General features: G+C 39.9%; 1 protein-coding gene across 3 annotated transcripts in view; it reads right to left on the bottom strand.

The window, feature by feature from the left end:
* Positions 1–730: 730 nt before the first annotated feature.
* tacr3a (tachykinin receptor 3a) overlaps positions 731–25,550 on the bottom strand; it is a 30,274-nt gene continuing 5,454 nt past the window's right edge. Inside the window, exons 2-5 of one of the 3 annotated variants that reach the window (XM_037115280.1) lie at positions 24,579–24,767; positions 22,830–22,980; positions 5,164–5,360; positions 731–3,534 (exon numbers count right to left, since the gene is read on the bottom strand). In XM_037115280.1, the coding sequence (XP_036971175.1) occupies positions 3,201–3,534; positions 5,164–5,360; positions 22,830–22,980; positions 24,579–24,767 (871 nt within the window). In that variant the 3' untranslated portion in view covers positions 731–3,200. Of the gene's footprint in view, positions 3,535–5,159; positions 5,361–20,225; positions 21,762–22,829; positions 22,981–24,578; positions 24,768–25,550 lie in introns of those variants that run through there. The other 2 variants (XM_037115288.1, XM_037115296.1) reach the window with 2 other exon arrangements.

The following is a 25,550-nucleotide window of genomic DNA, read 5'->3' as shown; positions in this document are numbered from 1 at the left end:
CAGTTCAGGTCCTGTCCGCATGTTTTTGGCCTTTTGTACATGTGAGTCAAGCTATCGAGAGTTTCGCCAGTGTTCATGTCCCGGCAGAAAGCAATGACACTGACAGCCGTGGTTGCTTCCAAAGGGGCCGCATCAGTATATGTAGCATCATTAAACAATGCTGACTCAGCGTATGTGTTCCGATGAGTTTGTACATTGACTGAATGGACGTTATATCGTCTAAATTTAAAGACACAAATCGACATCGACAGAGGTAAGAAATAATGAAGTTCAAATACTTCGGTAGACTCTTTAATCATTTTTCTGACAATTTTTACTTTTACTTGCTACATTTCAACACAAATATCTGTACTTTCTATTCCTCACATTTTCAAAACAGGCCCGTTACTTAAGTTTTAATGCATTTCGAGGGGACTTATCAATTACTTTCATTTACCCGTCATTGCACGTCACCTTCACGACATCTCTAAACTGAGTTCAATCTATCAGTGAGTATCGTGCATGGCAGATACAGCCAGACGAAACAACATAGAAGACGTAGCAAGACAAGGAACAAACAGAGAGGGATGGGAAGAAGAGACAAGTAGTGACAAAGGCACCAGCGCAGGTAAAACTGAATTAGGCATCATTGCGGACAACGCCGGGATGGATTCTGAGAAAGCAAGACATTCCCCACCCAACTTCTACCTGAGTAAAGAAGTTGAATTAGTACTTTTACCATCACCAGCTCTTTTTTTTTTTTTTTTTTTTACAAGTATCAGTACTTCTAATTGAGTAAATAATATGTGTACTTTTTCCACATCTGGATCTGGACATTGATAATACAGTGACAGAAAAGAGAGACAAATACAGCTGCTGTTTCTATATTTCACGGACAAAAAGGCATTCTGTGTCACATTTCCCTGCCTTGCTCGTAGCATTTTCAGTCACCAATTAACAAGCTACAGAGAGTACAATCTGTTGTTTGCAACAACACGGACATGCTTAGCACACATGAATAGCCATTGGAAATCCATTTTCAGGTGTGTTAGCAAGGCGGAGATCATTTCTTAAGTCGTGCCAAAAGAGTCCACCTCGACTGAGACAGTCTGGTTTCTAAAAATACCAGGATACATATGTACAAGACCTCGGACACAGGCAGGGAGTTAAATTAAGGGGCAACGCAGGATAACAACTTGCTGCGAGAGAAACTAGTGGAACACCAACTGTCCTGTTCTCTGATCACACGCTGAACAAAGGCATTTAAGAAGAACATTAACGGACATTAAAACAAAGGCCGACTGCGCTTCACTTTGCAGCTTCCGAGTATAAAATATAAAAATGAGAGCTATCGATCCACTAGCCCCTAGTTTGCGTTCAGTCTGCTCATTCTCCAGCAGCCTGTTTTATTGACGTGCCCTAAATATATACTGGATTTTGCCCCTGGCTTGTTACCAGTTACTGGGAAAACATGTTCCTTGTTACATAACTGAAAGCCCGACTTATTTTCGGTACTTTCGGATCCAAACTCAGAGCTGCATATGTTGCCTATCGACAGCTATTCCACTGGCAACTCTCTGCAGCTGTTCTTTCATGGTTTCAGGATGAAGCAAATGCAGAGTGTATCCTCTGTTGAACAAAAAGTTCACAGTTAAAACTCACCGGTAGTAATGAGGACTAGGACATACTTACATGATTATAATCACCATGACGTGTTTTCAGATTAGCTCCATTATGAGATGGTCTCCGCATTCTTGTATATATTTAAATAATGAGTCTTGGAGCAAGATTAATTTCATTGTCATTCATTTGAGCTGCAGGGGTGAGCCCTTCACAAAACAGTGGGGTACTCATTTTGTTTATATGCTAAACTCGTTCAGAACTAAATGTCTGATGCAGGCACTGCTACTTTGAGGATTGTGTTAATGCAGAAGGACCCTGTTTGTAGGGGAAACATTGAATGTAACACTTAAAAGTAAAAGCACCTGAAGTGTAAATGAACACACTGCAGCAGGTTAGCGTGGCTCACTTCACATGTTGCTAAGGCTGCTCTCAAGCATGGATGGATTATGGGACAATGGGACTCTGGGTGCAGACATGCAAAAGAGCCCCCCCACCAGTCACCAGTGCTTGTTTTGCATCCCCATCTTCGTTGCTTAGTTCATGCTGGAGATGAAGAGAGGCTGTGTAAATCTTTGCCAAAGCAAGGGGCACGTTTCACCAAAATTTGCAACGTGCAAGCTCAGATAATTTTCTCTGCTGTCGATTTTGGGACGATTCGCTGATCAAAACAAACACAGCGACAGTTGATTGTGAACTATAACACTGCCATGTTTTGGGACCTGTGTGCAAATCACTTTTGTGAAACAAGCCACTCGATCCACAGAAAATGTCGTAGAAAAACCACTGGGAAAAAAAAAACCCTGTGACACATGCTTCATTTTTTTTGTTTGTTTAAAGCAGAGCTATTCAGTGCAATGTGAAACATTTTAAATTGCTTTGCTTTATTTTAAAGAAGACCATGCACGTGCATCTAAAAGAGTTTGAAAGCTAACAAGACGATCAAGCGCCTCTCTCCAGCAAAGAGACAGGAGTTAAAAAAAGAGTCTTTCAGACAGAAGAGGAAGAGGAATACAGAGCTGCAGCACTGGACAAGCAGAGAAAACTGATGTGTTTTTTAAGTATTAAAGCATGTAAACCTGTTGTGGTAGTAAGTCAGAATAATATCATGAACCTGAAAATGAGCAGAATATGTCTCCATTAATTTAAGTTTGCTCTCTACTGTCAGCTGTATTATGCTGAGAAAGAATGAACACAAACAAAAAACAAAGTGGGATCACACTCTATATGGCAGCTGATAGTAAATGAACAGGAGAAAAAGAAACATAATAGGGACATCCCTCATTTTGATTGAGCTGTGTGACTTTTTAATGAGAACTGCTAGTAACATTAACTTCACACTGACGCCTGTGGCCCCGGGGCCTGTACCCAGTAGTCCATCCATGCTCCAGAGAATCATCAATATCATCCAGCAACGTTATGTAGTAAATAATCTCTATATCCAAGTAACCATTCTCTGCATACCTTCCGCCTTGATACAATGCTTCTACGTCTACATTTAGCAAACATCTGTGCACCTTTTATATGTACAGTGTATCATGCATGTGTATACATTTGCAACATGCATATGTCTGTGTGTAAGTCTGTGAGTGAAACGGCCTTCACGAGAACTCCTCAGGATGAGCGCTTGGAGCCGCTCCATTTTGCGTTTTTGGGTTGCTACCGTTGCACCCGATGATCTCTGACTGGCGAGACGTAATGTAGCTTCTCTTCCTAGAGGACAGGGAGGACTTCCTTCCAGAGGCAACAGCAGCGCCGCCGTCGCCCTCGGCAGGGTCGTACACCACCACCATGGTGGTGTCCATTCTGGACAGCGTGTACATGCTGCTCTGGCGTGTTGGGTGCAGCCGCGTGGAGCGAAGTTCCAGCTCATCGTAGCTGGACACCTTGATGAAGGGGCACCAACGAAATGCCCGCTTGAAGCCAGCTCGAAACCTGGCGTCACATGGATGCATAGAAGAGAAAAAGTAGGAGGTATTTTTTTTGTATTTTCTATTAAATGTTTTCTTCAGCAAGAAATTGAAAATATTTTATAAAGCACTAAAGGTTGGCTCTTCAGCTGAGAACAAATTGTATTCAAGTTCGCCTGAGGCTTTTAAAAAGGTAATTAGTGACGGATGTCAGTGTTTGTGCAGTGATGAAAAAGAGGCAAATTGGTGTGCAAGTGGTGCATTATGCTGTGAGGGGATCATTTTCTGAATGCACTGAAGCTGTATCCATTGATACATCAAACAGCCCCAGAGGCTTTAGAGAAGCAGTATTTCTTTAAAGAGACAAATCCATTACAGACTGATTGATGTAGTTTTCAATAAAAATGACACATTTTCACGGTAACGATCAAAATGATGTCATATCTGGATTGTATTAAAAAATAAAAAAAAATCTATAATCATCTGATAGACTTTAGGCATTTTACTGTATACGAGACTGAAAGAATATGTACCATAAATATTCAACACTATATGAAATTCAAGAGTGCATGTAGAGAATGTGGTTGTCTCTGGAGCATCATAGTTAATATTGTTCAAGGACCGTCATTTGTGGTTGAGTGGGTTATATATGGGACTATCACTCTGGGCACTGGGGCTTGAATATTGTTCTGATAATTTTATACTCATTTCAGAACTCAGTTCACTCATTACTGTCTGTATCTTTACAGTTTTCTGTTGCTAGTCTGGTTAAAAATACTTTAAGTTAAAAAATGTGGTTTGAATTAAAATAGACCCCTTCACATCGTTAAACATGTGTTTCAAGTCTGGCAAAAGAGGACCCAAATGCATAACACTGAGGCAGGCAGGTAAAAATCAAAAGTGAGCTTTGATGAAACTTAAAAGCTGATGTCCAAATTCCAAATACAAAATACCAGCAACAAAAGGCAGGCAAATATGATCAGTAACTAAACTAATAAACTAACAAGCCAGAAAAAAAAACAGATCAAACTTCATAACACAACTGTTTGGACAGGGAAAAACTAATGGGACACAGGTGAGCAGGATGGGAAAGGGTGGGAAAAAAGACTAAAAAGTGGAAAGTAAAACATGAAACATGAGGATGAACCTTATAGAATAAAACAGGAAACAATAAAACTGAATCCCAAAATAATGACAATGCGTTTGAGAGGGTAACTCCTCCCATGTGCATATTTTTCCTTTTTCCAAGAGTCACAAAACTTTGACGTTACAAAAACATGCTTTTTTTCAAGTCTATATTTCCAGTAGCAACACTAACACAGCGATACCAGATTGTACGAGAGAATATAACCAAACAGCAACTTGCCTTCATGAGGTTTGAGGTTTAATTAATAAAATGGTTTTATTTTATTTAGCGTGGACTGAATGTTCCATGGGTGATTTGACCAAATGTAATGATAAGTAGGGGATGATGATAAAAGCTCCAAACTGTTCACCCAGAGTAGATAATTAATGACTTTAAACCTCTAGTAAAACACAAAATGATGCAATGTAATAATACAACTAACTCTACATCTATAGTTGTGTAAAAAACGTAACATTTAGTTTTGTATGTTGTTTACTGTATTATTGTCACGTCCCTGCTGTCACTCACCTGCTGTTGAGGCAGCAGTAGATGATGGGGTTGTACATGGTGGAGCTCATCGCCAGCCACAGCACTGACAGGTAAACCTGCTGGATGTACTTCCACTTGTTCAGTGGCTTGTTAAGACCCGTCACAATGAAGTAGACATGGAAGGGGAGCCAGCAGAGAGCAAAGGTCACCACCACTATAATCATCATCTTCACCACCTGGGAGAGAGTGAAAAAATGATGAGAGACATTCACAAGTTGTCGGCTGCTACCTGAGGATTTGTGTGAGCTCTGAGAGTGACGGATGTGTGAAGGACAGCAGTGTCTACACCAGAAGAAATCATCACAGATCACCGCTAGTCACCCTGAATCAGGTTCATATTTTAGAGGAAGAATGTTGTACATGGACTTTTTCCTCCATTATTTATAACTTGGCACCTGGTTTTATAGGCAATAGATGCTTTACTGGAAGACTGTAATGGAAGGCAGGACAGTATGTTGTAGTTAGTCTGATTTGTTAGCATGTTATCATCTCTTTTAAATAGCATCACATGGACATGTCACAAGCATCTTCTCTTTTTCAAGGGGGTCCCGGAACAAACACATACAAGAAGAAATAACAAAATCATAAAAGACCTCAGGGTAAATACTGTGACCAGAAAATCTTCAAAGTATAAAGTAACAGACAGTCATCACTGAAAACAAATGAAATTATTATCAAGGATAAAATGTTTAATGTAGCCAAATGATGACAGAGAATAAACATGCACAAGTAAGTACGCTTTAGAGACAAAGGTGACTACAAAGCAGAGCTCATCAGTGCATCTTTGAAAGTAAATCAAAGAATGAGGGACGAAGAATTGCTTCAAGCTATAAAGACAGCATTTAAAGCGTTTAAAGGCGCATTTTTTTGCAATTAAATTGCTCTCCCATCAAGAGAGAGACAGTGAGTATACAAAGCATCATAACACAGGGAAAAAGGAACATGATGATGCAAATAGCCTATAATTTTTAAACATGAGTAGAGAAATGGAAAAAAAGCAAAAGTCAAGTCAAAGTAAAAAATGTATAACAATAAAAAAAATGCATATTTAAACAAAATATGTGAAACATCACTTCAAAAAGAGAAGGTCTGAAACAAAGAGGAATGAATATTCAAAACATTGATCAAGGAAAGGGCGAATGTTCCCTCTGTGAAATTTAAGACTAGAATTAACTCAACCCCTGAGTGGTTGTTCCTGAGTTATGGCGTTGAATAATGTGAAGAAATTTTTTAGCAGAACATTATGATGTCACAGTGTGTTTAACCTCTGACCTCTTTTGGATGTAAAACGCCACAACTTAACTCATCCTGTTTGACATTCGAGTGACGTGTTATTGTACTTATTGCACAAGGCTTTAAGTTGTATGTCTTGCAAGGTCACAGTGACTTTGACATCTGACCTTTGGAAACTGAATTCCAATGAGTTCATGAAGCAATAGTGGACATTTGTACCAAATCTGAGGATATTCCCTCAAGACTGACGCCAGTGTGGAGGCATAAGACTGGGCATTAATGTAACGCATTGCGTGCATTTAAATCAGATGTTTTAAATACTTTGTTAAAAAAGTCTGTCTACAGTATCTTTCAATCATTCTTTCAATCTCTCCTTCTGTTTGGAAGTGAACTGAATGAACCGCTGTGGACTGTGTCTGGGTGGTAAGTGGGAACACAATCCATCCTACTGTGTGACATCCCAGAGACAGGCTGGAGAGCCACGATACCAGAGGCAAAACAGACATCATCAAATCCCTCATGAAACCCAAACACAAGGCCTGGCACACTTTGTTTTGAGTTTATGTTTCAAAGTCATTTATGGCGTAACACACGCCAAGCTGTAAACTGTGATAGGTGGCTGCTAAACAAGTGGTGAAGCGGCCAGTCGGTATTTCTGCCAGTGTGGTTGTTTTTTTGTTTTTTTTTCAGCGGAGGCTCAGATTATCTCGAGAAGATACTGGGACAGGGTTTGAAGTGATGTGGGAAGACTAATGAAGAAAGATGTTAAAGAGCAAAGTAGTTGTTGAGGGTTTAGTGTAAATGTTTCCATCATGTGTTCTGGTGCCAAGGAATCCTCCGACCATGTGTTATAGCAATGAGTGTGGAGAAAAGGGGATGGTGAAGAGTCCGGTGCGATGTATTTTGTAAAGTTTGTGCACTGCATCAGTCAAATCTGTCTTGACCTCTGAGCTAAGGACCGACTGAGAATGATTCCCAACCACGGGCCCATGTGTTCCTTCTGTATATTCTTAATTAAAAAGATGGGTCATGAATATATTTAATTTTTATAAAGGACTCATTAATTTCCTGAAGCAGCTGCAGCAGTCACTGTGGTTCTAGCAAATGATGCTTAACTGGAGACTTGTTCAGGGGACGATTTTCAGCAGTGTTTTAATACACACCGGACTGAAAATAAACTGTGTCCGAGTGTCACAATATGCGGTGTTTCTCAATTTATGTGAGTAGGATGACATTGATGGACAGAAAGTCAGATATCCTGTTGTTATCTTTGGTTTCCTGCTGAAGCACGTTATAACATGCAGTCACATTATTATCACCATCATAGCACTGGGCAGCTTGTTCCGTGATAGACTGATACACCACAATAAGTGAAGGAGATGTGTCGCAGGTCCTTCCCTCCTGCTGCTGTCAGACTCCACAATCAGCACTGCTCCCTGTAGACCTCACTTGTGCACTCTACAATAAAAACTCCATACATAACCCATTACTCATTTTGGTTTGCACTAACTGGGCAATTTTCATACCCATATTTATTATTTATCAATAACAATACACTGCCCACACAGTTTATAATTACACTGTTTTGTAATACTTGTACATATTATGTATGTCCATATCTATTTCTATTACTTACATTTTTTAATATTTTTATTGTTTGTTGTTGAATTGAATTCTGTGACATACAGATGTCCCCGTTTGTGTGAATAACAAAGGAATTCTGATTCTGATCAGCACTGTCAACAGTTTATATATGTAAAAATAACCTGAGGAGGAGAAGCACAGTTGTCGAGTACTCATTGGTCTTGTTTAAATTGCCCTTATTTGGATTGAATACAATCCATGTAAGTTATTATTCATATAAACTGGGTGCTTTAGATGAGGTGAGGCTGGCTTCTTAATAATGTTACCTGCATGTCTGCTTCTGGAGACTCGTCCTGCATCTCAGGTCATGTTTTCCTTGTTTCACTTTTTATTGCTTTACCTTCTGTTTCATTTTAAGTTTCTCGCCTCTCCTGTCTTTTCAGATCCCCACTTTCAGCCGTTGTGTGTTTCCCACCCTTCTCTGACTGTCTGCACCACTCTGGTGTCTTTCACCTTTGTCCAATTATCTGTGCCTCCCTTGTGTACTTATGCTACATTCATGCGATGGTCACATTTCCTGAGTTCAGAAGTTGATCAATGTGTATCAAGCCAATTACTGTCATTTTCAACAGGCCAGGAGGGAACGAGTAGACACGATAGTACTTGAGAATGTGACATCCAAAATATTGTGCGTTATACATGAGAGACTTAAAAACTAGGAAAAACAAGCCAGTTGTGTCAATCAGCGTAGTTTTGCCAATGCCAGCAGAGTAAGAACATGAATCATCACTCAGGTTCTCTACTGTAACATCCAGTCCATGCAGGACAGAGACTTTGTGCATGACAGACAAACAGAGCGGTCTCTTCCTTATCACATGTAAATAATACTGAGCGTATATGCTGTCTGACACAGGAGGTTCAGGTGAGCTCTTGCAGTGGTTCGTATAAACATGACAGGCTTGTGAGCACATTTAAGAAAAAAAAAAAAATAGAAAAATTCAACCCACTAAACACCCATTTCTCATTATGAGGGGATAATGAGAATGTCAGAGCAATGTATTTTATGCGTACTCAATATCGTTTATGGAAATAGGTTACACAATTGTTATAAACACAATCATTTTCTCTTCCGTTTCCATGTCAATTATTCTATGTAGCAGGATTCTACTGTCTGCAAGCAGTAATTTCAGATAAAATTAATCTTCAGTGATTGATTTAATGCTTAAACAAGCTAAATAATCAACCAGGGAACAAAATTTGGTTTTACTGTTTATATCACTTAGAATTAAACAAAGAATCTATTGGACATAATGAAGTGTCTTTACAGTTCTAAAACAAAAATATCGAATGAGCAGAAATGTTGAGGTTAACAGACTGAGTCAAGAGGAGATTTAAAGCCGTTGCCATCCCATTAATTTTGTTAATGGCATAATTAAGAAAGTCATCAAGTTATCACTGGGCGGCTTCAGGAAACTGAAAAAAAAAAAGGCACTGATCACTGAACTAATGGTCTCAAGCCTGGGCATGTAGCATAAAAGACATCAATGAAAACCAAATGTGAACATATTGCAAAACTTCATAACTAAGTCCCAGCAGAACATATAGATTAATTAAAACTCCTTTGTAATATTAACCGCTTTTCATAGACAAAGCTCTTTATATTCAGGCACACCGTCATGTGTTATGAGTCTCCAGATCAAAGTTGGCCTTTTCAAAAATCAGTCAACTCCGGAACTGGAGGAGCAGCTTTTTGTTGTTTTGCTCCAATGAGCTGATCCCACCTGTCAGAGGTTCTGAAATGTACGCCTTTAATTTTCTTGAGTATAACCTTTTTATTTATTGGGTTTTTCATATTTCTGTTGACCAGGGTCAACCAACAATATTGGCTATTTCTTACTTTGAGGTTAGGAGGGTTAGTCTGATTATATATAACACACCAACAACACACACATTATATTGGAAGCTATTTTGAGCAATTCTCTTACAAAACCAACAGGTGGTCCTTATAGGTACCATAATTACTAATCAGAAAGAACCCCCACCAAGGTCAAATTATGATTGCTGCTTGTCAACAAGATGGGCCTGAGAAACGCCTCATCTTGTACAAAAGGAAGCTTATTAACAATCAGTGTGCTACATAGCAGCAGGATAGCAGCGTGTGATGTAACAAGAGGTTGGGAGATGGGAGGAAGTCATTCTGAGGGCAACTACTTGCTCACGAAAAGACTCCTCGACCCTAAAGTTTGCTTAACAATGGTAATCTTGAAGTGCTAAGATAGTTGGTTTACACTTAAACTAGTACAAATCTGCTTTTGAGTTACTGAGTGCTAGGAAATATCTTAACATGTGAATCAGTGCCTGATGGTCAGTCTTCACCATCATGAGCCAGCTACTTTCTTTGCTGAGCCACCAGCCTGAGCCGGAGCCTTCCACCGCTGCCAAACCACTCAAGCAACTTAAGTTAATTTCTTTTAATCTTTTCACCTATCCCTGTGTCTGCTTTTGGGTCCAACTTACAACCACCTACAAATTGTAACACTTAGGAGGTCCTTGACATGAGAACATTTGAGAATGAACGGATGGAGAATGTATTGATTTTGCCTCAGGAGTCTTTTCTTTACTGCGGTGGAAAATTCTAAAACGTAATCCATTGTAACCGGTGCTGACAAAAGCCTACAGGGTATAACTGTTATATCCTTCAAATATCTTTTCTATTCATCACACACACACACACACACACACACACACACACACACAAAGTAAAAATTGTACAACGCATATCTAAAATACCTTATTTTTAACATTTCACACTTCTTTAATCTTTCTTCTTCCTGGACTGACTGGTTCATTTTGGGCACTGATCGAGCTGAGAGATAGTTAGGCTTGAGAAGTTAGGTAATTCCCTCTGTGTCTCAAACTTTTTATCAGTGTTGTGGAGGTCATTTTCCAGACGGCAAGGAAGAGAAGAAAGTACCCCAATCTATCGAGGTAAACTAAATGATTGCACATCACGTATGTCTCCAAAAGCATCCCCCTGTCCATGAAAAAGAACGCAAGTGAGGAAGGACTGGAATAGCAAATAAAAAAAGAGATACAGCTCAAATTCCACATAACTGAGAGGTTTTAATGATACAAAACATTTGTCTTGGCTGAGGCTACATTTGTCATGCAAACACACTTTCTAAATTATGTACCTGAAAGATTAAAAACCTTAAGGGGAATTGCTGAAAGAAAGTTATGGGACTTTGATATTTCTGTTGGTGTAAAGAACTAATAGTTATTAAAAAGGAAAGAAAGATGAAAGCAGTAAGACCAAACCCTACAATTTAAAAAAAAAAATGCCAGAGAAGAGATAAAGCACGTTTTATGAAAGCACTGGATCTGAGGGCACATTCTGAGACCTTTTGGTGGTTTCCTACTCGGATTAATTTCGAAAATCCAACACAAATGGGCTGAAACAGAACAGAGGGAACAAGAGACAAGCAAATAAAACAAATGTAGTAAAATTTACATACAGTAAAGCAAAACCTCAAAGGGAGGATGTCTTACCTCATTTTCCCACTTTGATGTTTCATTATTGCTGTGCTGCAGAGGCCAGTGGGGCAAAAATACACAAGGCGGTAAAGGTCATGTAATAATGATAATAATGGTTAGAATTACGGGTGCCATTGCGCTGAGCTGAGCTAACAGAGCTGAGCATTAAAAGAACCGCGAAGCTGCGCAGCCAGCAGCAGGTTAGCTTAGCTTAGCACAAAGAGTGAAAGTGAGGGGAAAAGCTAACATCGACTTGTCCAAAGTTTTATCTCTTTGTTTTCATCTGACAAAAAATTGTATAAAGAAGACAGGTTAAGGCACTATTCAAGTGAGTTAGCAATGTGTATGTTGTGTAATGGCCTTTCATCTAGACTGCCTAGGACATTGCCTAGAATCCTAGGACGCTCTGCCTTGAGGCTACAGCGTGACGACAGGGACCAGTCTTGGCGGAGGCTTACGTCATGCAGAGTGGGCCCCTTCGAGTCATGAGGTTTGGCAGCAGACTACTGCTGGTGCCATTTGAACTTGTGGGGCTGGTTGTGTGAGGTGGGTTGTGGTGGAGTTGCTGCTAAGCGGAAAATGTAAAATGTGTCAATATCTGTAGTTGTTGAAGTCTACTCATTGATAATAAAGTTCATAAAAAAAACAACTTTGACAGCTCACTTGCTGCGGTGATTAAAAACACTGATATGAAGCTCAATTCTGAGGCTGTTCTGTTAATATATTTTTTTTTTTAATAAAAGAAATGGTCAATATAGCATCTTCTGATTGAGGTCAGACTTAAATCTACAACTTCTCGTTGAGCCTGCCAACCTGCTGTTAAAGCTCCAGCTATTCCAAATACAGACATGAGCACAGATGATGTTTCACCTGCTCTTCCTTGTTGGCAGAGGTTTTGCCGACCAACCTTTAAAACTAGCAGCGTAGCCAGTGTTTTATTGCTTTCAGAGCATAATGCATGGATCCCAATGAAACAAATCAAGCCCATTCGGGTAGCTGGTATCTATGAGTGAATACAAATGGAGGCTGTTGGGCCTTGGCGAAGGCTATTGAGTGTCACTCTAGTTTGCAACAAAGTGTGTGGGTTTCTACCTATTATTTATAAGCAGTGAGTCACAAAGTGAACACAATTCACCAACCTTAAGTAGGGTGCTCAGGCAGGTATTTTGTAGTCTGTCCTTGCAGCAGAACACATGCAAGGGTACACTTCTTTTATGTATAAAAGTAGTGTAACCTTGCACATTTACAGGCAGCAAACATCTGCAACATGAATATGTTTGTTGAAGAGCAGGGAAGCAGATGGTAGAGAAGCCTTCTGTAGAATATTTCTGGAAAATGGTAACATACTGCCATTTATGTCCTTTAATTGGCATGGCAAATGCTCACAGGCAGTTTTCTCCTTTTTAAGATGATAGGAACCTTAACCGGAGACACAAGCGCAAGCAATCGGCTGAGTCCTGCAAGTCTCTATTGTCCGAGCGCTTCCATCAGGTTTGAGAGGGGAGCCTCAAGTGTTTGTATTCGCTCTCCTGCTGCTAAACTACACAGGGTCAGTCTGCACCATAGAAAAAATATCTGTGTAATCCAAAGGTTATTTGATATCAGTTCTCCAACGTGGAAAAGGAGGACAACGAGGTCAGTGGCATTTTCTCACTAAATGTCAAGGTTAAATCTTGATTGCAGGGATTACTCAGTCCCCTTGTTGGTACAGGGAGCTCGTGGGGGGGAGAAATATGTAATAGGCAAGAAAATGTTCACTGACGCATGTGGAGGTCAGCCTGCGAGCAGAATGTCACACCTGAAAATCACAGTTGGAGGATCCCATGAAGCGCCAGAGAGTATCCACAAGCTAAAATCAATCATCATAATTATTACCTGTTGGCACAACCCTGTCTCCTTGAAATAACGTTTATATACTGTGTCGTTTTGAGGACAATGCGCTGCCTGGATTATGTTCAGTGTTATTCATCAAATCATGTTTCTGTGCTGCACACAAATGTCAGGATAAGGGTCGGGGTGCATGGTGGGTTTACACGTCCAGGATTTAGGGAAAAGATTTTATATTTCGGTTAACAGAAGTTGCTTCCGTTGACAGTGACCCTGCTCTTTTAATCAGTACAGCCGCCAACACCAGTTCAAGTGAATCCCTTGAATTTCCGTGGCATGAATGATATTTATCCACCTCAAGATGTTTTTCTGTTTTACACATGTAATTGCGATGACTGTGTTTTGGGCTCTGAGCGCTGCCAAAATCGCGTATTACCTATCTTTTTCACTGCAGCCATGATGACGTGAAATAGAAGGTTAACATAGGTTTAATTAATGATGATTAATGAAGGCTACGTTACATTTAGTGTAGCCGGGGACTTTCTAGTGCACAATAGCAGCACCTGGACACTGTTCGACCTGAACGGAGCAGACTCTTAATAAGTATCATCTGTAACATCTGTGTTTACTCAACTGTTTAATGTCAAGATGGCTGCTGTGTAAAAAGGTCTATACTGAGCCTGAACACATACTCAGTGGACAGAAACGGACGACTGGAGCTGCTGCCGCTGCTGTCGGCCTGCTAATGAGCTGATTTCACCATCCGAGCTTTGCAGACGTTCTGTTAATGAGATAAAAGCATCTGTTTCATTTCGTCACATTAGACTTTGTTTGTATTAAACTGAGGTCACAAGCTTTTTCCTAATTGCAACCAAGAACTGCCTGCGCCTGCACTGTACTGTATTTGTCAATGGGTGTTGTGCAAAATGTTGAGCATAAAAAAAAAAAAAACACTTCTAGAAGTTTTGTTTGGTGAGCTATTACAGAGCCCAAATAATTCAACAGTTGGTTGGTTATTGTGATCATTTTAGCTAATGACAGTTAAACTTAGGTTAGCTATTACTTGACCAACCTCTACTAATACTACCATAAAGGTCCATCTTTGAAATGCTTGGGTGCAGTCAGTAGAAGTAAATCGGCTAATTCCTCATGTCAGCCTTGCAGTGGACAATGAAACCAAAATATATAATAAGAATAGCTTAACAGAAGCTCTTGCTGACTACCAAAAGCCAGTGCACCGCTGATGCTCTAAGCTGAGGTAAAGTAAGCAGAGGACATGAGAAGAAAAAAAAAAGAAAACATTGTATTCATAAAATATAGCCAAGTTTCACCTACAGTTTTGTGGTGTGTGACTTAGTGAAATAAAGCCTCACCAAGTTAGCTATAGTGCAAGAACAAACGTTCAAGGGGACATAAGATGGACAGGGTCACCACGCTCCCTATTACAAGTCAGTTTACTGTCAAAATAACATGGAAGTTGTTATTTTAAAGTTAAAAAGATAAGCAATGTTGCTTTTACATGACAAACAAATGGCAGTATATTAGTTTGATGTCGATTTACTTTTGAAGGCAAAAAGGAATGAAACTCACATGCTAATAAGCTTTTCAATGCACCGTGGATGTTAGATTAGATTGTAAGCAGCCAAAACAGTCTTGGGGCGAGAGCGCCAGATTTATGTTTCTTCATTAATCAGGTAAATGACAACCCCATTATAAGCTCTAAGCCAGAACATGTCCCTCCAACAATTTTAAATGAGATACGACATGAACGAGACTTGCAAGTGCTACTAAACGAAGCTCCAGTGAAAGTTCAGACAGTAAGATGGCTCTTTTGCATGCTCGGTCCTTCATCTCATTGAGGCTCACTCATAATTGCCTGGGACCACTGACTGACATGAGCTGCTCGCATCAGCCGGGCGCATCTATCCAACAGCACAGCCACACACCTTCACTGTTATCATCTTGTTGCTGTCTTTTTAAGTACCGCTGTTTCCCTGCTTTTCGTTCATTCATGCTGCTATTTTGCAGCTTGAATGAACAAATGAATGAATGAATGAATGAATGAATGAATGAATGAATGAATGAACAAATGAATGAATGAATGAATGAATGAATGAATGTGCCCTCCACCTCCCCGTCATCGCCCGTCTTCCCGGATTCCCCAGCTTCATCAGCTTCATCGCTTCATCAGTCTGTCTGTCTCAGAGGCGTCATCAACCATCCCCATCAGTGTCTGTACTCCATGGGGGATTCTTCTTGCTGCTGCCCTAGGCAGAAGCCCTTTTATCACGAGAAATCTCCCCATAGAGTCTAAGTGCCTATGTCTTTCTGAATAGACATTTTTCTTACACCATTCACGAGTCTCTCCTGATGGAAATGAGAGACGCAAAAGGTGATGATTGAAGAAAGGGAACAAGGCGGTGAACCACGTATTATAAAAGTATAAAAAGTGTATTATACTACTAATGTGCAATAGAAAACACAATAATACGATAGCATGCCACTTTTCTAACTGACAATTTTATCCAAAGTTAAGACACTTTAGAACAATTTCAGATTAAACGTACCTGCAAAATGTTCACAAACAAGATATTTAATCAGCTTTCCCTGCGATATGCTCTAATGGCAACTGAAGTGTATTTTTTTATCATTAGAATAAGAAAATATTTGAATCAATGTATCCGCAAAGTTGCTAAATGTTTCTTTCTTATTATTATTTTCACTGATTTCCACAATTAACGCAAATATGTACGAAAGGAACATCATTCCCATCCTTCAACAAAGAACCCTTTGCTGTCACTCAGCTGTTAAACGTGCTCCAATTCCTAAAGCGATGTACGACTTCGTATGCGCATAAATCAAGGTGCAAACAATGCGTAGCCACAATAATTGAATGTGGCGTGGTTAACGTGAGATGAAATTGAGCAATAAAAAGCGCCCATGTTGTAATAAAAAGGTAGGCAGGAGTAGCACGTCATGTCAATGGCCCGAACATAATAAATTCTTTATTCATTACTTGTGTGGAGGGTTTGTCAAAGAATGTCAGAAAGGGTCTCCACACTTTAATGAATTTATTTTCTGAACCCTGTAGTGTAAATTTGATTTGGTCGAGCTTCAGGTTGAGCAGCACATCCCTTAACCATGGTGAAAAATTCCTGTGCTGCTGTGCTTTGTCCTCCACCAGACCAGCACCTCGTCTGTCAGGTACAAGAATGCAACACTTCCTGGAATGGAAAATATATGCTGCTAGTGAACACAGTTCAGGCAGCAATTATATTTCCACAGAAATTTGAAATGTTAAAGGTACGAAAAAATGTACCGGCAGTCTCTACTTGTGGAAAACCAGTAGGAACTATAGGGCCCAGCTTTTCTTACCATTATAACATCACTTTCGTCAGTAATTCCCAGCTCTACATACACTTACTGGTTTTCCCAGGAGATTCCTGTTTTTCATTGCCCTCCTCCTCCTCCAATTCTACAACAATTCGCCCAATTTCTGACAATTTGTTTCCCTTTTAGTTATCATAACCTGTTTCCTGGCGTGTGGCCCACTGCACTGTTTTCGCCTCATCCTCCTCATCGAGTGAGAGATTGACAGAGAGAAGCGGAGAGGAGAACGAATATTCAATCAAACTCCATTCGCCCCGGAGAGAATTCCCATTTCTGTCGTGAAGTCTTAATGGAAAGGGGCTGCAAACACTCCCATGTTGAGTTTTCTGTTAATCACGGGGGTTGCACTGTGTCCGTCCCGATGGGGATTGACTGTCAATCCCAATTTAGGACAGTGGCATGCACAAACTCTCTAAATTTTGCCCTGTTTTCTGAGAATAAAGGAAAAATTTAAATTGTCTGGCATAAAAATGCTGTTATCATTTTGTCATTTGCAGACTTTCTCTGTCAACAGAAACAAACAGAAGACACAGTTCTTGAATCTCAAATTATTCAGGGACCAAAATCCTCCCTATTTAAGGGGTCTCAAGGTTCTCAAGTATGTAACAATCATACCTAATGGTAAAAATAATGTAATCTATGTACATTGATCTATTTGTGGCACAAAATGGATAAATGGCTTAGCCAGCTGAGGAAGATGGTGCTGACTGACATGCTCCAAAATAAGAAGAATCCTCCTCCTGTGTGCACAATCCAACTTTTAGGTACCGATGTGTGATTTCTCCAGACAACCTGTAGTCAGATATAAAAACTGTGTAAGTCTTTTGTAAGAGACTTTTAATACATTGTAAAGTCCAAGGAAACTGAAAAAAAGCTTAAAATTGTTCTGTTTCTAGTCAATAGTTAAAAGCTATTCCAAGAAAGAACAGACGATCCACGGCACTGGGGGTGTGTATTAAATAAAAGGCCTTTATTAAAGCATAGCTTATACTTAGTGTTTCAGCAATAGCCTTTGTCAGGTTGTGAAAAAAGGATTCAATTCATGAGTGAGAAGAAAGAGCACAGGTGGTAATGTGGCTGCAGCCCTTCAGTCACAGCTCAGCAATCACTCTTAAAGAGAGTGAAGAATATTGTATTATCATGTTAATTGACCCTTAAATGGGCTCTATGTAACTATCTGAAACTATTCACATGCATGAATGACTTTATCATTGGTCATATATGAGCAGATTTTAATGTGATCTGAGATATAAGAGCTTCCCCATCTCTCTCTTGGTTGCCTGTGGACAATTTGTTGAAGTTTTTAATGCTGCTGGACTGTAGATGTCTTTGTGAAAGACGCAGGTTGGATTCCTCAGAGACAGCGCCTCATCTCAGTGCATATATTTGCCCCGCTGACAGAGAGCAACAGCAGCTAATGTTAGTTCAGAAATGGAGTAAGCATATACTGTATAAGCTAACAACTGGCCTCTAGCACAACCCAGAAGTTGCACGGAACCCCCTTTAATAAATTGCTCATACTGTTTTTTTTTTTTGTTTTTTTTTTCATTAAACAGGGCTGAGCACAACAGATCTATTGGCACCTATCCAGTCAGGATTAGATCAGCGCCATTAACGCTGGTAAGGGGGCGTGACACTTAGATACACCACGGCTTAACACTGCTATGCTTCATTTCTGGTAAAAAAAAAAAACAAAAAAAACTCTGATCTTGTCGAGGTAATCCAACCCAATCCTACATCCATTCTCACACCCCCACACAGTGCTTTGTCTTCAGGGAGAAAGGAAGATGGATGATTAGTGGTACTTACAACACAACAAGCCAAACACAGCTTGTCTTTAAGAGCAGTGCAGCAGATTTATGACAGGTTCAATGCACAGCCTCAGGCATGAGTTTAAAGAACACCTGTGATGTAAGGATTGCAGCAGAATAAATTAACCTTGGATTGTTGACTTTTTCTTTTAATATAGATGTTTCTTTGTATCTCGTCACTGACCGGTGTGACCTTCTCAGGAAATGTGTCGTTAAAGAGAAACGTGAGGAAAATACCTGAAAAAAGACCCTGAGAGTAATAGCACCGCTAAAAGGTTATTTTCGTTGAAAATGATCACTTCAAATGATTACTTCAGTTCATCCATTCATGTGATTTCAGTGACCTTCACCACTTTTCGCAAAAAAATCATTTACTTTGTCAATCTCTTGAGTGGGTTGAACCTGCTTTGAAGATGCAACTGCTCAATACACACTATAGATAGTCCTGATTATGGATGTAGTCAACAGCTGAACCGGTAACCGAGGGCACTACTTGGTCCAACAAAGGGGCGAGCAAGTGGCAACCATTAAAGCAGAGATACTCATAGAGAAGATTACTTTTCCCTCTAAGCATCAACGTCTCCTTAAAGAGCCAGTTCACCTTAATACTCTGCTGCCGACCTACTACATCTGAGGTGAACAGATTTTTTTTTTGCTCCATGCTAGCAGTATCGCTCAGGGGATGAAAATGTTGATTGGTCTGTCCATCACTGAGATTGAGACAAAAGCATCTTAAAAGCTGTTGGATGGATTTCCAGGAGATTGAGTGGAGACGTTAATGGTCCCCAGAGGATGAATACTTGCAAGGACAATTTTTATGCTTTGAGTAAGATGGGTCAACAACTGTTGAATGGATTGCCGTGAAATGTGATACACACATATCTCCCTCAGGAGAAAGTGGAATAACATTTGTGATCAAGCACCATCATCAAGACAAAATTGAAGTTGGTTCAATACTTTGGTTTATGACAAAATGCATGCAAAACAAATGATATACCCATCAGCCTTTTTTAAAAATAATTTATTTCCTCTCAGCATTCAACACAATCACCCCCGAAGAAATGTATTGGAAAAAGTGAACACTATGGGCTTGAGCTCCACGCTCTGCAACCTGATATCAGACTTCTCCACAAACTGACCCCAGACAGTTTGGATTGGCAGTCATACCTCCTCTACTTAATTTCTCAACACATGCTAACATGCTAAAATAGTAGTCACATCTGTTAACACTACACCTGATTACCATCGGCATCTCACTGTTGTCCCTTTGTACTTGTTAGCATGCTGATGTTAGCAAGAACAGCTACACATAGCTGCCAGCATTGCCATAGACCTTTAGCCTTGTTGTTGGCGCTTGTCTTGTGAGAGACTGCAGATACAAGATCCAAGGTGTTTGAATGTACTTTCATAAACTAGGCCTAGTGGTTGTTACAGTAACTGTAGTTTGGTGATAAAATCCAGGTCTGATTGTTTCAATACCTACATAATAGTAGTGGACAGTACAGACTTAAAAATGCCATATTAAATGCTTTTCCTTTTTCATTTTTGATAATAAATAAATAAATAAATAGATAGATAGATAGATAGATAGATAGATAGATAGATAGATATAAAACAAAAAAAACAGAAAGAACATTAACTTTTGATCCCACTGTTGCCCTGGGCTGTGCTCTTCATTCTGTAACATGTTCAGAACAGAGCCTGCAAGTGCAAACAAAACTCTAAATCCTGTGTGCCATTCATCGCCAGAAATAAGCCAGTGTGCAAAGTAAACCACTGATGGGGACAGGTTTAGGGCTGAAAAATTAACATTCACCATCTTCGATATGATGCAAAAATATTATAATTCACACACACACACACACACACACACACACACACACACACACACACACACACACACACACACACACAAATACAAACTGCTTTTGAAATCAGCTCTGGAATCAACAACAAAACGTGGGCTGCCTGCCTGAAATCTCTGGTGTGCAGACACAAACAACACACAGTCGGATACAAATATTCCTTCAGAATTATTGATCCTCACAGTTAAAAGCATGTCTCCCCATGGAGCCATTTTCTGGCTGGAGGAGTCAGAAATAATGAGCACTGTGGTGAAGCTAATACTGTTGCCCATGAACAGGTTAACGCATGTTGGACCCTACAATTAAAAGCAGCTGGAAATCATACAGCAAGACGGCCCAGTCAGAAGCATGGTCATGTTTTCCAGTGATGATAAAAAGTAAAATAATTTGTCATTCCTACCTTTCTTGTGTCCAACGGTGGCTTTGACCGCTCATTAGTTTTATATAATGAGTACAAGTGTATCATTTTGCATCATGTTGTGAGCCGCGGGCCGGGGACATAATGACAGTGCAGTAACACATCCTCTCCGTTAACACCCAGACCTTCTCATAACAAACACCGATAGATCTTTTGTTATTATGGTGATGTAATGGCCATTACACAGTTTGTTGGCTTTAAATGTCAGTTTTGAGGTTTTTGGCACCACCTGGGGAAAGCAGGGGCCATCCAAAGAGGAACCATGAGGTTAAGTTTTGGTCAAAGCGTCGGTATTTGACAAGTTGGGAACGAGATAAACTTTCCTACGAACTGGACCTTTGAATGAACACCAAAACAATGATGGGTAACTCATCTGGCAGGGTTGTGAGGGCGTGACAAAGGAATAGTTTGAGTAGAGGAAGGTAAAAAATATTTCCATCAAATCGTCAAGTATGGGGTTAAGGCACTCACAAGAGTGCCCCTTTTAATGCCCTTATGTTAAACGAAACACTATGAAGTGACTGCTGGAGCCTATGGGGAGCCCTGATTACCCCTGAGACACATAATAAAACAGTTCTCCTCTTTATCATCTTTGGGGAATATTTTGCCATGACTGCATCGTGACTTTCTCATAATGTAATGAAACTGAACCTGTCTGTGACGAGATGATTTTGTATTTCAATGCATTTGGTCATGTTTTATGATGAAAGTAAACAGCCTTATCTTTTAAAAAAAACATGTCTTCAACGAGCTCTGAACTCCTGGAACATAAAGGCCTTGGTGTCAGATACATCTGCCAAAATGCAGACAAACTTGAAATGCCGTGAGACATGGTTGGTTTTCAGAGCTTGTGTTTGTCTGGACGCATGGACAAACACCTGATTGAGGACCTGTGACAACCAGAAAGGTCGTGGTCTGTGGAAAAAAAGAAATAAACTGTTTTCTTCCCGGATATGTTCACAGAGCAGTGCCTCACGCACACAGAAGGCAAAAGTCATTATGCTTATTCAGTGAAATATGCTGAAGCATATTTTCTCACTTTTAAGTGTAAATTAATACGAGTTTAGTGCAATTAGAACTGCAAACGAAGCAACGCAGCTTTAAATGTTGAACTTAATCAGCATTACTTTCCTTTTCTCACCAGTGAGAACTTAACTTCGTATTGTTTTTTAATTTTCATTTATTTTGTAAAAGAGCCCTGCTCTTTACATTATGTTTATGGTTTATGTTTATTGATGCTACTGCGTGTCAAATACTTATTGAACAAAATGTCAAGTTGTTTCCAAAGCAGTCATATTAATTTCCGTGGTTAACACTCAACTGAAAGCTTACAGTGAGTTATTTTGACTCCTTTCAGGATAAAATACAAAACATTAAAATATGAAAATATTATAGGCTTGAATTGAAGAGGAGTAGCTCTAAACAGTTTCCCCGTTATCTTCTGACTCCATAGAGGATGTTATGTTCTCACCAGTTTGTTTATCAGCACTTAACAACAGATTATCTTTAACACAAAACAGGCCAAGAAACAATTAATTAGATTCAGTGGAGTTCTGGGATTCAACCCCCTACTAGACAATAAATGTCTTTTAGCCACAGCAATTAAATTAACAGAGACAGAGGCTCGAATCCAAAACCTAAAAGAATATATACACAATAACAGGAAGCTGGATAATTACTCTGGCTCGGCAGATGCCTTATCTACATTTACAAGAAAGATCCGAAAATTGGAAAGCTCCCAAAAACAAATTGTCAGAATGGCACGTTGCCTCAAATCTTCCATTTCCTTTTCCATTCAGGGTATAAAACAGACGTGAGATAATAATTACCTGGAGCCACAGGCGTCTCGGTGGTAGACAATTACAAATTATTCCTGCTTCTCTGACTTCCAGCATTAAAAGATCATCTTCACAGCTACTAATTAGGCCGCCCCGGGTCACAAGTGGACGAATGTTGCACTATTTCCATTCAGACATTGCTTACCTTCCTTTTGGCCCTGAGCTGTCCATGATAGTTATCAGATGAGTCTCCTGGGATCTCTCCTCCCCACAGAGTCACGCCCACGATGGTGTAAGTGATGCCCATCACCACTAAGGGCAGCACGTAGACCAGGACTGTCACTATGATATGATACCTGGGAAGAAATGGGAGAAAACACTTAAGATTTTTTTTATATTTAGCATTTATAAAATATATATACACATATGTGATTTCAGACACAGGGGATTTTATATAGGTCAACACTATAAGTCACTATAAGTCAACACTAACTGCTTCAATGTACTAATTGAGACCTTCAAGAAAAAACGCAGCATTTCAACAACTCCCCCCAAAACACGATGTGTTTAGTTCAAGTGACAGAGCCTGAGGACCGTCGTAATTATGATGGGATGCAGAGAAGGAAGTCATGGGGGGGGAGGGGTCTGGGTGGATGAGTCAACAAAACATGGAACTTTCGCACAGAGGACTGCTGCTTCCAAATGACAAAAAATACGCATTGACTGATATTTTTTTTTACATAATTTCACAAGTTGTTGTAATCACTTCTCATGCTGCTGCCTTGGCCAGGGCTCCCTGTGTAAAGAAAATGTTAAAATAGAAGTTCAATAAATTTTTTTTTTATTATAATCAGTAATCAAGAGACTCATCACTGATATTTTTTCATTCTCTGCAACGTTTATACCTCCTCTCCATGATAGTTTGGAGACTAGAGAGCGAGAAGGCTGCATCAGAGCCATAGGGGCCCCGTTTAACGCTCCAGTGTGTGAGATTTAGAAGGATTTACGAGGACTGATCGAGGACTGCTTGCTCTTTGTGTTGTACCAGGGAGAGTGAATGAATGTTTGTGGTAAAAGTTGCTTTCTGTTGCCAAATTGCTTGCATCCCTCGTGTAGAGTTAGAAACAAGCAGAATAAATAGCTCACAGTAAGACTTGAATAAAAAGTTGAGTTTCAAAATAAATCTTTGGATTAAAACAACAGCCAGCATCCTAAGTATTGGCATGCCTGACCTGCCTGCTACCATAATACCCTCCTTATTCATGGAAGTGACAACAAGGCAACTTCTGGGATTGACAAGCAACCAGGGAGTAGAGTTGTTGTGCTTGGTGCATGAAATGCATGGACAAAACCAACAAGGCATAAAGTGTTAACTAATGGACTTCATAGGTGCTGGAAGGTGGATTTATTTTACCTTGGATGGAGCCCAGCTCCTTGTTCTCCCTGTTTCCTGTCATTGTACTAAGCTAACCTCCTCCTGGCTGTGTCTCAACTGACAAAGGAGTGATATTAATATTCTTATTCAGCTCTCAGAAGAACGCAAATAATGGGGTACATCAAAACGTCAAACTACTCCTTTACTAAAGAGAGATTGATGTATGTATATGTGAAATTGCTTAAATTAAGAAACCTTCATTATGTGCAGCATAATAATACTGAGTGTGCATGCCACTGTCAACAAAGATGAGAAGAGATGTCGTCCATTTCAGGTAATGTGCTCCCAAGTTTGGCTTCTTCTAACATCAGTTTCTACCATTTCTTTGAAAAACGGTTCAAAAACTAATGGATAATGGCTAAACAGGTTTGTAAGTAATACCTTAAGAGGCTTAATTACACTTTAATGAACTTGCATTGAGAGACCTGGTTTAAATAAGACACAAACAAGCTTAGACAAAAAGGGCTGCAACAACAACTGCGCTACACTGCCTGGTATCAAAGCAGGAATATTTCTCACATGAACGGGTCGTCAGCCATGCGGGGCCAGGCCACGTAGCAGAGGGTCCTGCGGGGCAGAGTTTTGGTTGTAGAGAAGTAGCAGAGAGGGAAGGCCAGAACCACGGCCAGACTCCAGATACAGACGATGACTCCTGTGGTGGCCTTCGCTGACAGACGAGGCTTCAGGGGATGGATGATGGCCATGTACCTGCAGGTCAGACGTCAGCAGGTTAAGAAAAGACATGATTTACTTTAAGGCCTTGATCATATACAATCAAAATCGGTTCATAGGTTTAATCTTTAATTGACCGGGAAATGCCTTGACACACATTATAGATAGAAGACAGACCTTATGTCATTATGTTTTTAATGCCTCAAGGCATTATTTCTCAAGCTTTTAGGCTTTTGACTTTAAATTGAGTAATATCTATCTTCTATTTTGTCATTTCATGTTTTCGGATTGTTTAATTGATTTTCATTTGCCTAAGGAGGCAAATGAAAAAAAAAATGAAAAAAAATAGAGAAATATCTGAAACAGACATAATTATAAAGTTTAGACGCTCAGATTTCTCTCAGAAAAAATCACGGGTGATTCAGAGTTCAGATTTGTACTTTTTCTACATTAATATTTTGTCTGCGTGGCAGCCTGTAAAAGTCCAATTATGCTTTGATGTCTGGCTTTCATGGAAACCGACGCATGATTCATTCCAAAAACACTGATGAGATTTAGTTTGAGCCACACAATGAAACACTCAGACCTGACGGGGAGATTATCAGCTGGGCATGAAACTCACTCAGGATGCTACATGACTTTCAATTGCTGGTAACTCAGACATGGAGCCGCTAATTCAGTCTTAACAGGAAGGTAAAGAATGAGCCTTGTCTTGTCACCTCAGTGACTGCAGGTCTTTGAGGGACAACAACAAAGACGCCCCACCTATTCTCTAGTAATTGCTTGGCATTTATTCTGAGTCTCTCACTGGGCCGTGTG

The sequence above is a fragment of the Acanthopagrus latus genome, chromosome 1, assembly GCF_904848185.1.
Source record: "Acanthopagrus latus isolate v.2019 chromosome 1, fAcaLat1.1, whole genome shotgun sequence".
NCBI lineage: Eukaryota > Metazoa > Chordata > Actinopteri > Spariformes > Sparidae > Acanthopagrus > Acanthopagrus latus.
Note: the sequence above shows the minus strand (reverse complement) of the source record. Positions and strands in the feature narration are given on the sequence as shown.